This window comes from Haematobia irritans, chromosome 1, assembly GCF_050003625.1.
Source record: "Haematobia irritans isolate KBUSLIRL chromosome 1, ASM5000362v1, whole genome shotgun sequence".
Lineage (NCBI taxonomy): Eukaryota > Metazoa > Arthropoda > Insecta > Diptera > Muscidae > Haematobia > Haematobia irritans.
Window position 1 is genome coordinate 138,999,705 of NC_134397.1, and position 15,086 is coordinate 139,014,790.

The 15,086-nt window shown below is 34.3% G+C and overlaps 1 protein-coding gene across 7 annotated transcripts in view; it reads right to left on the bottom strand.

Moving 5' to 3' along the window:
• Nucleotides 1-15,086, bottom strand: part of kmr (pleckstrin homology domain-containing family A member kramer) — a 259,563-nt gene that overhangs the window by 97,448 nt on the left and 147,029 nt on the right. For all 7 annotated transcript variants that reach the window (XM_075291770.1, XM_075291769.1, XM_075291766.1 and 4 more), the window contains exon 3: nucleotides 179-2,645. In XM_075291770.1, coding sequence (XP_075147885.1) covers nucleotides 179-2,611 — 2,433 coding nt within the window. In that variant the 5' untranslated portion in view covers nucleotides 2,612-2,645. The remainder of the gene's footprint in view (nucleotides 1-178; nucleotides 2,646-15,086) is intronic.

Here is a 15,086-nt window from a genome sequence, read left to right on the forward strand (position 1 = left end):
AATAGACAAATTCTTGTTTTGATTGTTTAAAATGGAAAAATCTATGAATCCATATATCAAAGTTCCTCAGCAGCCCATAAATCTCTAGCGAGTATTTTTTCTTTTCCATTTGCATTTTTAGTTCAATACAAAAAAAAAAAAAAAAACAATTTTTGTTTCTAAATTTTCTCTCACTTACCTCCAAATGATTGGGTGTATAACGTGATGGTACTGTAGGCATATATTTATTATCCTCATAGCTGGGTGGTGAAAGGGGTCGACGATAGGCTGCTGCCTCCTGGAGTAGGACAGCTTGGGCTGCCGTTTCAGCTGCGGTCAAATTGTAAATATCCTCATAGTCGGAAAAGAGGCGATTCTTTGAACGTCCATATGCATCGGGAGTACGACGTTCTGCTGCCGCACCATATGCGGCCATATTTGGTGGATAGCGTTGTTGAATCAAACGCTGCATATACAATTCACGCTCTCCATAGATATCGTCCACAGCCATACGCTGTTGTTGTAATTGCATTATTTGTTGTTCCATTTGAGCATCCATATACTGTGAAGGACTGCCCAGAGGTGATGATGGATATTCCTCGGGGCTCAAAGTGAGTTGCTGTTGATATTGTGACTCGAGGTTATCTAAATTATAATTGGATTGTTGCTGTGGTACACGTATGGCTGATGAGACATTACCCGTTCGGGTGTCATAGATGGCATGATGTTGTGAACGTTGTTGTTGCTGTTGTTGTTGGTATTGTTGCTGTTGCATTTGTTGTAGGGAAGGGGACATGATACCACTTCGTCGACTAGTCTGTTGCTGACTTGATCTGGTCCTTTCATTATCCACTGAATGTTCGGGTGAGGGCGATGAATAACCACCATCGGTAATACGTCTTGGTTTGGGTGGAGCATTAGCATAGAGGGGTTGAGCTCCTCCACCACTATTACTGCTGGAAGCTGTTACACCTCCACCATTGTCGGAAGCCGGTGTAACTTGGCCCTGACCGGACATTTTGCTTTGTAGGGTATTAATGCCAGAATCGGAATTCTCTCCACTATGATTTACCGATGATGAGCCACTAGGATGTTCCGAGGAGTCACCAGCACTACCATGGGTAGCCTGCATTAAGGTAGCTGCACTAAGTGCTCTTACCCACTGAACCATGGATTCGGCATTTTCGGCAGCCAGCCAATAGGTGCGCATATTTTGATGTTCACATTTGAAGGCAAATTTTCGATAGATTTTATCCTCGGGCAAACAAGCCGATACCTTGTACGAGGGTAAGAGTATGGAACCCAAAACTTTTTCCTCGTCGGGACTCTTGTAATAGTAGAGACAATATTCAGCTAAAACAAACCAACGTTTACGCCAGACCTTAAGGCCATCGGATCCCTGCTTGTATAGCCAGCCGGAAATGGTAACCGGGGAATTGGGTGGCCTCTTGGTAATGGGCGATTTTAAAGCTTGAGCATTGGAATTGGAGCTGCCAGCAGATTTCTTACGATCCAAAGGAGCATGGGTGGGACTCTTGGCCGAAGCCGAAGAGGAATCCTCTGAGCTGGGTGTTTTGGTAATGGTAGTGGCCTTGGCGACTGTGGAAATTTGAGTTTGCACAGCCTGATTCACAACATGGCCGGGATGATTTTGCTGTATGTAAATGGGACTCTGATCATTGCTGACGGGTGTCTGTTGGAGATCCGATTTGGATCGATGCTGTAAGGCATGAGCATGATGCTGTTGTTGTTGCTGCTGCATTTGGAGATGTTGCATTTGTTGTTGATGCTGTTGTTGCTGCTGCTGCTGCTGATGATGACCATAGATTTGTTCCTGTTGCTGTTGTTGATGGTAGTGTTGTTGCGATGCCTTTTGGGAATTTTGTTGATTAACCTTCAAGGGTCCCGAGGCTGGTTGGAACTGATTGGTCAAATTTAGCGATGAAGGTGGTGCTCTTTGTTGATGCTGTTGTGGTGGGCCTTGACCCTGCTGCTGCTGCTGTGACATATGATAATGACCCTGGGGAGCGGCCGCATTCATGGCCTGACGCATAGCAAAATTTCTTTGTTGTTGCTGTTGTATGGCTTCATTCTGTGATGCTATCTGCGCCTGCAATTTGGCCTGTTGGATTTGCTGATACTGCTGTTGCAATGCCAAGGCCGACGAATTCGAAGAGCCCAAACGGCCCGCAGCCTGTAGATATGTACGCTCTGGCGGTGATTGATATAATTGATCTGTGCCACCACCACTACTAGTGGGATAACCCGATGATATGGAGGCCTGATGATAGGGAGAACTTTGTATCGAACTACCACCACTTCCCGAATTTTGAAGTTGATGCTTGAGCAGCAATTTACTAGCTTGTGGTTGTATGTCAATGGGTGAGAGTGGTCCACCGCCACTCGATGAGGTTGTTGTGGGACTCTGTTGATAATGACCACCGACACCACTATTCATATGACTGGTCATATGATAGTTGCCATGTTGTTGTTGCTGATGCTGATGCTGTTGTTGGAAGACTGGTGAATGTGTGGCGGTACGATAATCGGCGATGTTTGTTTGATAGGCCAATGGTATTTTCTTTTGAACATTCTGCGATTGCTGCAATTGTTGCAATTTCTTGGCGTCCATTGTGGCCGCTGAGAACAGCGGTGGCGCTTCTAACCTATAATGGGGAGAAAGAAGCAGCATTAAAATGTTTGCAATTAAAAAATCAGGTCATTATTACTAATGGAATGGAAAACATGGTAAATTCTAATAATAATAATGGAGGACAATCATTAGTCATTCTCATTTTATGGCTATACTGTAAACGAAACAAAAATGAAAATTGCAAATTCACATAATAAAAAAGAAAACAGAGGACCACCAATCTGCCAGAAAAGGGGGGAGGGGATAAATACATTCGCCAAAAAAGAAAACAAACAAACACAGGCAACCATCAAATGACTATTTACTCTTTGTTTTTCCGACCTCAAAAGTTTGCATTCAAAAAGGAAAGGCCCACCTCCCATCGTTTCCCTTGCGCCCAACGTAAATAGCTAATTTCTCAATTCATGACCCTTTCCCGTGTATGCGTTTTTTCTCGCTTATTTCCAAAACCACGATTCCAAGACCCTAATGACTGCGGCCATTGCATTTTGTCAATGGACTGACCCACAACAATATGCCTGGTGACTGTTACCTTAACCCTCCATCCGTTTGCAACAAATCCAATTTTTTCGCTCCTATAAAAAAAAGCGGTAAACCCCCCATTTGTGCCCCCTTAATTGCTTTTAATTGATTAAACTCTAACAAAGGCCTATCACAAGTGCCCAGATTGTTGCATACAAGCAGACTGTGGATACATTCGCTGTGTGAATGTATCCACAGCCAAAGACCAGTGGCCAGATTGTTATTCATGTGAGAAGATTTTAAAAGTCGCTTATTCACCATGAAACAATATTAAATAGTTGAATGTTGAAAACAATAGAATGGACTTGTACACTACAAAAAAAATTTACTTTGGAAACCAAAGATTTTGATTTCACTTAAGGATTTCAGAGTAGTGATTCCGAGTCTAAGAGGCAGTTTATTTACAAATAAAACCTAAATTTTGGGAAGAACCAAACCTTACATTTAAGTTGAAGTTAATGAACCTACATTTAAGGACACGAGAAATTTCTTTAATATAAAGAAATTCTTATTAAAAGGAAGCAAGTTCATAATCTTTGGTTTAAAATGATTTTATTGGTTTAATTGAAATTTGAGTCCCTCCGTTAAAGCCGTATGTCTTTGAAATAAGGCAACATTTCTTTAACCCTTATTTGATGATCCACATCCTATTTGTCATCTGCGCATTTCTTACTGTTGGAATATAAATAAAAGTTCTTACTAGTCAGTGCATGAATTGTTGACATGTACTGAATTCTTGCTAAGTAGTAAGAACTTTGAATTATATTCAAACAGTAAGAAATGTGCTGATGAAAAATATGATGTGGGTCGCCGAATGTCCCCAACATTCCATAATTTGTTTCTAGCCCCCGGTTTCAAGTTGGGCAAGGCATAGGTAATGTTTATAGTTCATGTGTGACATAGGTATTGTTCATAGTAACATCTTGCCAACGCGTCCTATATACATACACCAGTATTCAGGTCATGTCCTTTGGAATGAGTCCAAGCCGTGTCCTGCAGTGTAAATTTACCTCGTCAAGGACAAACCCGTTTCAAAGTGACCGGTACCTTCCATATGTTTCGACCAGAATTGGGACTGGTCCATTCACACCAGGGAGTAGTTCTGTACTGGTTCTGGGGTAGCTCCATTTCCGGTAGCGGAGCTGCTACTCTATCTAACCTAGGTTCCTGGCCATAGAATATGTGTTTCCAAACATTTGATGGAATCTAAATATGTTGTTAAACCATTTTCCCAATCGTCAAATATTGATGATTTTTGTTGTTAATTTTCTTAAGATTAAAAGAGTTTTCGTTAAATCGAACGTACATTTTGCTCAACCGTTCGTTATTTAGAATACTCAACGTTAGGAATTTGAACGTTCGTTAAATTGGATTTTCGCTAAATGGGGCATTCATTAAACAGAGCTGTATATGGGAGCTATAGCTAAATCTGAACCGATTTCAATCAAGTTTGGCGTACTTGATTATAGTACTAATTCCTTGTGCAAAATTGGGTACAAATTTGGCTTCTGAGGACATATAAGTGTATATCGGGCGAAAGATATATGGAAGCTATATCTAAATCTGAACCGATTTCAATAAATATTAGCACACTTGACTACACTACCAACTGTACTCCTACACTGAAAAACTCTGGCTCAACAATTTCCTCGAGACCAGACCAAATCTTTGTGAAAAAAGAGTGTTGAACTCTCGGTTCAACATACGATGAGTACCCCAGTTGCTAATTCTCTATTTTGACATTTGAATACTTGTATTTTTGAATTACATTGAAATAATATTGTTATACTTTTCACATATTTGTAATTAAGCCATTAAACTCGATACGATATCAATAACCGTTTTGGGCGGAACTTTTCTAGTTAGTTGCGCTTCTATCTTCAATAAAAGCAAGTTGGTCTACGGCCCTTGAAGTCAACGAATTCGTCTCTTGTTTTTATTTATTGGGGTGAATCTCACGGATTAACCAGATCAACAAACTAATCATTTCATCCACGATCTGCGAGTAAACAAAGAGAAAAACGACGAACTTTTATTGCAACCGGGAACCACAAAGGGGCAATGGTTAGCATGCCCGCCTTGCATAGACTATTCAGTCAATTGTGATATCACATTTAACAAAAAGTACCTATTCCATATGGGCACTTCTAGTTTTTGATATTGCTCTCGTGAAAATCGTTATCTCGTAATGCCTTTTTGCATATTATCTGGATAAATTCTTCCTTAACTGGCCCGGGAGTTTTTGAAAACTTACTCAGGTCTGTGGGTCTAACCTGTGTAAATGTTCAAAATCCTCGACTCGTTTTTTATACCCTCAATTAAAGAATGATATTTAATATATTCACATAGATTTTCTCTTTTCACATATCAGCAAACTTATGTGTTTCAGTATCATATTTTCTATAATAATCTTCTGCGGCAGAGACCATACATGCACTTCTGACCGAGCTTAATGACCCTTTCTTAGTTGACATATTACTTCCATTAGTACCAAAATATTGTCGTGAGGTCAAAGATTTCGTGTCTTTAAAATACGAATGCAAATGCGTCTTCTATGCTTAGCATAGAAGACGCATTTCTCTAATATAAAGTTTTTTTCCTTGTCCAAAAGTCGATAAACTTTTCACTTATAATTAAGTGATTTCACTTAAAAATGGGTATCATAACAAGAAAGGAAAAATGTTTGGGCTAAGGTCAACTTGACTTTAATAATAAAGAAAAATTCTTTAAATTTAATGAAATTGTCTTTAAATTTGTTGTATTTTTGCATCTTGACTACAAAGCAAAAAATCGTTCAAATATAGGACATGTTTTTCAAAACTTTATTTTAAAGAAGTTTTTTACTTGAAACATAGCATAATTTCTACTGGAAGTCGAGTCTTAATTTGGAAAATAAAGTTATCGTTAACTCGTTTTTAAAGGACTGTGATAGCATATGAAGAAAAAAAGCTGAGAAAGCGAAAAATAAAAATTTGCTTCCTAGAAGCAAGTACACAAAACCCAAATTTAAAAGAGAATTGTGTCTTAAACTTATCCTTACTTGTATTCTCCGCTTCTTTGGCTCGGAATCAATACCAAATTTTTTAAAGTAAAGACAAAATCTTTGGAACCGGGCATGCTTTTTTTTCAGTGTACCAACTCCTAGTGCAAAATTTTAAGTTAATTACGGTAAAACTCTGGTTTCTGGGTCCATATAAGTGCATATCTGGCGAAAGATATATATGGGAGCTATATCTAAATCTGAACCGATTTCTACCAAAATCAATAGGATTCTATTCGGACCCAAAAAACATAATTTTGCAAAATTTGAGGTCGATTGAACTAAAACTGCAACCTAGACTTTGATCGCAAAAATGTGTTCACAGACAGACGGACATGGCTAGATCGTCTCAGCGGCCGGACCTGAGCAATATTGCCAAAGGCATTATATGTCTATCTCGTCTCCTTCTGAGTGTTGCAAACATATGAACTAACTTATCCCACGGTGTGGCGCAAGGTATAAATATGGGATATATTAAATCTGAAACCATTTTTAGGCAACATCGCATTTATGATTTATCGGTCGATAGTTATAGACGGTCGCAGAAAAATTGCAGTCATTTTTAGAAGTTTTGAACTTTGGATTTATGAATATGATATATATGAAGGGAGCCATCGTAGTGCAATGGTTAGCATGCCCGCCTTGCATACACAAGGTCGTGGGTTCGATTCCTGCTTCGACCGAACACCAAACAATTTTTCAGCGGTGGATTATCCCATCTCAGTAATGCTGGTGACATTTCTGAGGGTTTCAAAGTTCTCTAAGTGGTTTCACTGCAATGTGGAACGCCGTTCGGACTCGGCTATAAAAAGGAGGTCCCTTGTCATTGAGCTTAACATGGAATCGGGCAGCACTCAGTGATAAGAGAGAAGTTCACCAATGTGGCATCGCAATGGACTGAATAGTCTAAGTGAGCCTGATACATCAGGCTGCCACCTAACCTAACCTAACCTATGAAGGGCTTCGTCCGAATCTGAGCCAATTTGACCAAGACCTCCAGAAGGTTATATTGAAGGAAGATGGTTGCCAAGCAATTCGAGAAGTCATTGAAAAAATTAACATCAGAATACTGGCAATCTCTCGACACCTTCAATCAATCGGAACGAAGGAAAGCGTCTTCAAATTGCTGCGCTTTTTGTATCGAATCATCACGGAATAATAGAAGTGGTGTCTGTACGCCAATGTAAAGGCAAGAAAGAAGTGGTTGGCCTCTGGATAGATGGGTTTAGTGGAACTGGGAGGATATGGTGCACTGGGAAATGGTCGAGAAAAATGCCACTGCTAACAAGGAGCTCTACATTGGCCCGTTTTTCAGATAAATAAGACTATTAAATATCTCGAAAAGTCCTGATGGACATGACCGAGACATATTGTTCCATGACAACGCCAGGCCCCATGTTGACCAAGTCATCGAAACAGCACTCCAATAGAAGCCCAGCAAAAAAAGTGTCGCCAAAAGAGTGGTGAAAATGTTATGTTTGGATCCGGAAGTGGTGGAAAATTGGCGCAGAAGCGATGAATTTAACATGGGCTTCAATTCGCATCACTTCTTAAGGTGTGATGCGAATTCAGTGTTTTGGATGTGAATTAAGAATTTTTTGTGATATATTGACAAATAAATAATTTTTAAAATTTTTTATACTTTTTAATGCAGTCTAACGCTTGTCTGGAACGTTTGACATCAAATATTTTCAAAAATTCTCAATTTTTCTAGAATGGATTTAGCATGTTTTTCGGCCAAATTTAAATAATTTGTACCATTTTATTTATTCTTAATCTGTTTTGAACCTATTTGAAATAAAAAAATATAAATTTCCCATTAGAAATATGAAAAAAAAACAGTTATAAAAAAGTGACTCAAATTAACTTCCTGTGCAGTTAAAATAAAGAGCATCTTTGGGAGGACACTTTTGGAAGTGCTTTTAAAGTTGTGCCTATAGAAGAACTTCCAATTTTTTTTTGCTGGAATGGTTCTACAGCATCCATCATACTTCACGGATCTTACACGTACCGACTATCACCTGTTACGCTCTCTGTTCAACCGATAGAGAATGTTACCTTCGATGGCGAAGAGAACCTTAAACTCTGGCTCAACAATTTCCTCGAGACCAGACCAAATCTTTGTGAAAAAAGAGTGTTGAACTCTCGGTTCAACATACGATGAGTACCCCAGTTGCTAATTATCTATTTTGACATTTGAATACTTGTATTTTTGAATTACATTGAAATAATATTGTTATACTTTTCACTCATTTGTAATTAAGCCATTAAACTCGATACGATATCAATAACCGTTTTGGGCGGAACTTTTCTAGTTAGTTGCGCTTCTATCTTCAATAAAAGCAAGTTGGTCTACGGCCCTTGAAGTCAACGAATTCGTCTCTTGTTTTTATTTATTGGGGTGAATCTCACGGATTAACCAGATCAACAAACTAATCATTTTATCCACGATCTGCGAGTAAACAAAGAGAAAAACGACGAACTTTTGTTGCAACCGGGAACCACAAAGGGGCAATGGTTAGCATGCCCGCCTTGCATAGACTATTCAGTCAATTGTGATATCACATTTAACAAAAAGTACCTATTCCATATGGGCACTTCTAGTTTTTGATATTGCTCTCGTGAAAATCGTTATCTCGTAATGCCTTTTTACATATTATCTGGATAAATTCTTCCTTAACTGGCCCGGGAGTTTTTGAAAACTTACTCAGGTCTGTGGGTCTAACCTGTGTAAATGTTCAAAATCCTCGACTCGTTTTTTATACTCTCAATTAAAGAATGATATTTAATATATTCACATAGATTTTCTCTTTTCACATATCAGCAAACTTATGTGTTTCAGTATCATATTTTCTATAATAATCTTCTGCGGCAGAGACCATACATGCACTTCTGACCGAGCTTAATGACCCTTTCTTAGTTGACATATTACTTCCATTAGTACCAACTTCATTTGCACAGCTTCGACCAGGTTCCATTAAAGTAAAACAAAGTGGTGGGATTTACATTGAGTTGAAAAACATTGAGGTTGATGACTATGCAACATCAAAGAAAGGATTTCATGACACACATGAAAAGGTCATTTAGATGTTAACAAAAATACAGATTATAAAGCTAGTTAGTGAGTTAGAGATTCATTTTGGGAATGGACACAGCAATTGGGTGTGCAAAAAAAGAACATTCAAAATTTCCATCCAAAATTGCTTACCCAAAATCAATGACGATATATATAAATAAGACTGTGTTATATCTTCAAGGTTCGAAATCTGTTAAATATAATTTTAAAAGGCAAAAAGAGGGATTGTTACTTTATGCCTACCCTATATGACTCAACGAAATCCTGCCTACTTTATGCTTGATACTGAACAATTTCAGGGTTCAGATTGAATATTTGCGAGTTTGAAACGTTCTAATGTTTACTATTCACATATACCATTTTGTCTGCATTTCTACATACGTTAGCAGGCGCCCTTTCTATCAACTCCAATAAATATAGGAATAATCTCCCATAAGAACCGATAACCAGATTTCTAAAGCTTGCTGAAGCTCAATTTTACATATACTTAAAAAGCGTGATGATATACAAGTATATAGAAATAGAATCCCATATCCTATCGGAAAACTCAATTTTAATCTGTCAATCTTATATATTCATATTTCATGTAGTTCCGATATGTATTAACAATAAATTAACAAAAAGTAAATTGCAGATATCTTCTCTGCGGTTTACTTGAAATTTTCGACACTTACTCTAACGGAATTTCATAAAAAGGGGGGTTAAAGCAAAGTCAAAAAATAGCTTTTAAATAATCGACTTTTTTTTATCAAAAAGTCGAAGTCGACTTCGATCGATATTGATAAACCATGTTTTAAGGTACCCCGAAGGAGAAAGTGATACAAGTACACGGATCGAGACAGTAAGCATTTCAAATTCACAAGGTGTGATCTACATCGACTATGGAAAAAGAGCTTATGCTGAGTATTTCGCAGGGATTATTTCCACCCTCATCAGGGATGACTTATTTATTGGATGTGGCAACAATATATTATTAGGAAATGCATTAGATCTTTGCATACATTCTATACATAAACTATCAGTAGCTCCGTTCGACAACCCGACAATTTTTGATAATTATCACAAATTTTTACTGGAAGTCGTTCGTTTACACCAAAAAGCCAGCAAAACAGAGCCGAAGAGGCACTACATTTGACAGTTAGCAGATAGAGAAATTGCAAGTTTTTGCTAGAGATTTTTTCCTCAGTAAAATCTTGCAAACCATAGCACACGTTGCCAGCTGATCCGTTTTTTTTATATTTTATCTTTTGGAAACTGAAAATTTGAATGTGCAAATAGTTACTGGATGCCGTTCGTGTACTTTTCAGCAATTTTAAGCAAAGAGAGTAAACTACAGTCTTACTCTCTTGCTAGTTTTTACTGGATATTTTTTTACTGGAAAAGTACGCGAACAGACCTAGTATATGCTTTGTGACCATGCAAACCATGCATAACTTTGTTTATATCGGATCATATTTTTATATAGTCCCCATATAAGCCCATACCCAGATTTTACTCTCGGTGCCTCTTGAAAGAGATAATTTCATTTGATCCGGTACAAATTTGTAATCTATTGTTAGTATATGCCTAATGTTAGTATATTATACATAGCTCCAATATGAACTGATCGCCAAGATTTGATTTCTAAACACGGTTGCCACAGTTGGTAGAAGTCTACAAAAATGGTAGTAAAAATACTGTTTGGTAGATTGGTGGAATTCTTGACGTTTTGTTGGATTTTGCCAAATATTCCTCTACTGCTAAGTTCTTCACAAATTTTCTATAAAACAAAACAAAATAAAAAATATTGACAAAATTTTCTATTAAAAATAAAATTTTGACCAAAACTTCTATAGGAATAAAATGTTTAAAACATTTTCTATAGGAATAAATTTTTGAAAAAATATTCTATCGAAATAAAATTTTGACAAAAATTTCTATAAAAAAAAATTTACAAAATTTTAGATAGGAATACAATATTGACAACATTTTCTATAGAAATAAAATGTTGACAAAATTTTCTTTAGAAATAAAATGTTACAAAATTTTCTATAGAAATAAAATTTTGAGAAAATATTCCATCGAAATAAAATAAAAATTTCTATAGAAATAAAATTTTGACAAAATTTTCTATGGAAGTAAAATTTCTATAGAAATACAATTTTGACAAAAATTTCTATAGAAATAAAATTTTGACAAAATTTTCTATGGAAGTAAAATTTCTATAGAAATAAAATTTTGACAAAAATTTCTATACAAATAAAATTTTTACAAAATTCTCTTTACAAATATAATTTTGACAAAATGTTCTATACAACTAAAATGTTGCAAAAATTTTCCATACCAATAAAATTTTGAGAATATTTTCTATAGAAGTAAAATTTTGAAAAAACTTTCTATAGAATTAAAATGTTGACAAAACTTCCTACAGAAATAAATTTTTGAGAAAATATTCTATCGAAATAAAATGTTGTCAAAAATTTCGGTAGAAATAAAATTAAAAAAAAAATCTATAGAAATAAAATGTTGACAAAATTTTCTATAGAAATAAATTTTTGAGAAAATATTCTATAGAAATAAAATTTTGACAAAAATTTCGATAGAAATCAAATTTTAACAAAAATTTCGATAGAAATAAAATTTTGACAAAAATTTCGATAGAAATAAAATTTTGACAAAATTTTCTATAGAAATAAAATTTTGATAAAGTTTTCTTTACAAATGAAATTTTTACAAAATTGTCTATACAAATAAAATTTTGAGAATATTTTCTATAGAAATAAAATTTTGAGAAAATTTTCTATAGAACTAAAATTTTGAGAAAAATTTTTATAGAAATAAAATGTTGACAAAATTTTTGAGAAAATATTCTATCGAAATAAAATTTTGACAAAAATTTCGATAGAAATAAAATTAAAAAATTCTATAGAAATAAAATTTTGAGAATATTTTCTACAGAAATAAAAATGTTGAGAAAAATTTTTATAGAAATAAAATGTTGACAAAAATTTGTATAGAAATAAATTTTTAGAAAATATTCTATCGCAATAAAATTTTGACAAAATTTTCTATAGAAATAAAATGTTGACAAAATTTTCTATAGAAATAAAATTTTGAAAAAATTTTCTATAGAAATAAAATTTTGACAAAAATTTCTATAGAAATAAAAATTTTGAGAAAATTTTCTATCGAAATAAAAATTTGAAAAATTTTCTATAGAAATAAAATTTAAACAAAATTTTCTATAAAAAGAAAATATTAAAAAAAAAAAACGAAAAACAGATACATAATTTCCGAGAAAATAACGTGATCGCAATGAACATGTTACATGGTCACCATCCAAAAATAACATTTGGTTCTTGAAACATGTTTGAAGGTGATGATATTCCTTCTCTGGGTGTAGATTATTTGTGGCTCGAGTGGCAACCGTGCTTTTAAAGTCTAATGGAGGAAAAAAATCCACCCGACCCGGTTAAAATTTGGCTTTATAATTATCATGCGAAAAATGGGTCATAACGGTTCATAATTATTTATAAACTCCTCTATATAAACCGATCAAAAACTAGTTAATAAATCTGATTTTCTATCTAACATAGAATTCATATGAACTAACTTACAATTAAGAAGACAATGCTAAGACGATTTGAAAAACCTTGCTATCGCCAACTATTGTCATAACCCAAGTAATTCAATTGTGGATTACAGCCTTTAGTAGAAGTTTCTGCGCAATCCATGGTGGATTCGGCCTGGCTGATCTTTCGATCGTATATTCTTATTTTATTTTACCCTTTATTCTTTTCCCAGCTATGTCGCAGTAATAATAGGAGGAGTTTTATAATATACACATAAAAAAATTTCATTAAAATTGAGCCAACGAAAGTTTTTCATTGAAATAACGAAACATTTTCATTAATACAATGATAATATTCGTTAATAGTACGAATCATTACGTTAATTAAAAGAAAATTCCTTATAGTAACGAAAAATTTCGTTGTATTAAGGAATTTGTTTCATTGGCTCACTTTTAATGACACATTTCGTTAATATAACGAAACTTTTTCTATCAGTGTAGAGATATGTATTTTGAAGTATTTTCTCACCCCGAGTAAAAATTGAGAGATCTATTAGATCGGAGCTGATCCGAATTAATAATAATTATATCTAATTGCAATGGAAGTAGATCTACTCAGATCTCAATAATGGCCTAGATCTAATTATATGTAGCCCTATTTTTAGGTACATAGATCTGATGTTAGATCTTGTCATATATGACATTGTATCTAGTTATATCTAATTATATCTCATCAAATCTGGCTAGATCAAAAGTGGCCAATTTTGAGATCTGATCATATCTAATTAGATCCGCCAATTTTTTACATTCTCCTTACTGTAAAACCAATATTTAATCTGACGTTAAGATATAACATGTTTTTTTAATCATCCAAAAACGGATGTTTTTCATTATTATGGAGAATTGATTTTCTCTGTTGTTATTGAGTTTTTATTTTATAATGCTTGTAAACCAAAAAAGTGATGTTTGTTTTTTTTTGCTTATATTTATGTGAAATAATTTCAACGAACTTACCAATCCCATAGCTGATATATACAACCAAACATTCTGAACGATTTCACTTGCCCCACACAATCGCACAAACCGACGACACAAGGATTTGAGGCCGTTATGTTGTTGCTTTTTTCGTTGTTATGTGGTGAAGAAATAACATTAGTTGTGTGGATGTTGATTCACCCACCACCACCTCCTATATGAGGTGGATTTCCAATAGGGTTGGTGTTGTTGGTTTTTTATTTATGTTATGATTGATACCACGCCATAATGTTTATGGTTCATGTGTATGTGTGTGTGTATGTATTGCACAAATTGATTTCAATTATAATTTCATTGAATATATCTGACTCATTTACGTTTCACCGACAACCCAATGATGAATATTATGGCGAGGAGTTTTTAATGTGGCGTTGAACATTTTTCCAAACATTTTTTTTTAATTATTTATTATGACGTGTTGTTTTATGCCATGGATTTTCATTAAATGTTGGGCTACATAATTTTTGTTTTTTTTTATTTTTGGTTTTCGTGCTTGTAATATGCAATTGTTCTAGTTTTATGATAAAAATTCTGTAAAAAATTGGAATTTAGTTTGCTTTGTTGTTTTTTCATAATTACACTTTTATCTCCAATTTCACTTCATTTGTAATTAGAATAAAACACTTTGTTGTTCCATTTAGTAAAATGCAACACAAAACAAATATTTGGTATTATAAAAATATAATAATATTTTTTTTTTTGTATAGGAGTTTGTGTGTGTCTGTGTTTCTGTTGACAGCTTCGAGAGAGAGCAGAGAATCAGCATAATTGGAACATGGCATTTGGCTAAAATCCAAGAATTTCTACACAGATTGCTTCGAATATATAAGGAAATGCAAATATCCCCAATAAAACATATTTAACAATTATACAAAATAAAATCCAAATGCCCTGAGGTAGTTTTCATGTCTTGTTTCTGTTCTTTTGTGTGATTCTTTGCTGTGCTGTTTTTATTGCCATGTATATGCATTAGGAAACTAATGCCAAATTCAAATTTTGGATGACATTTGCTTGTTCGAATCAAAATAAAATAAACTAGACATCTACAAAGTAATGTATGTATATGTATTAGTCTTTATTCCGTAAAAAAATAGAAGACAATTCAAATTGAACAAGCAATTTTTAAATTTAATGTAATGTAATGTAATGTAATTAAATTAAATTAAATTAAATTAAATTAAATTAAATTAAATTAAATTAAATTAAATTAAATTAAATTAAATTAAATTAA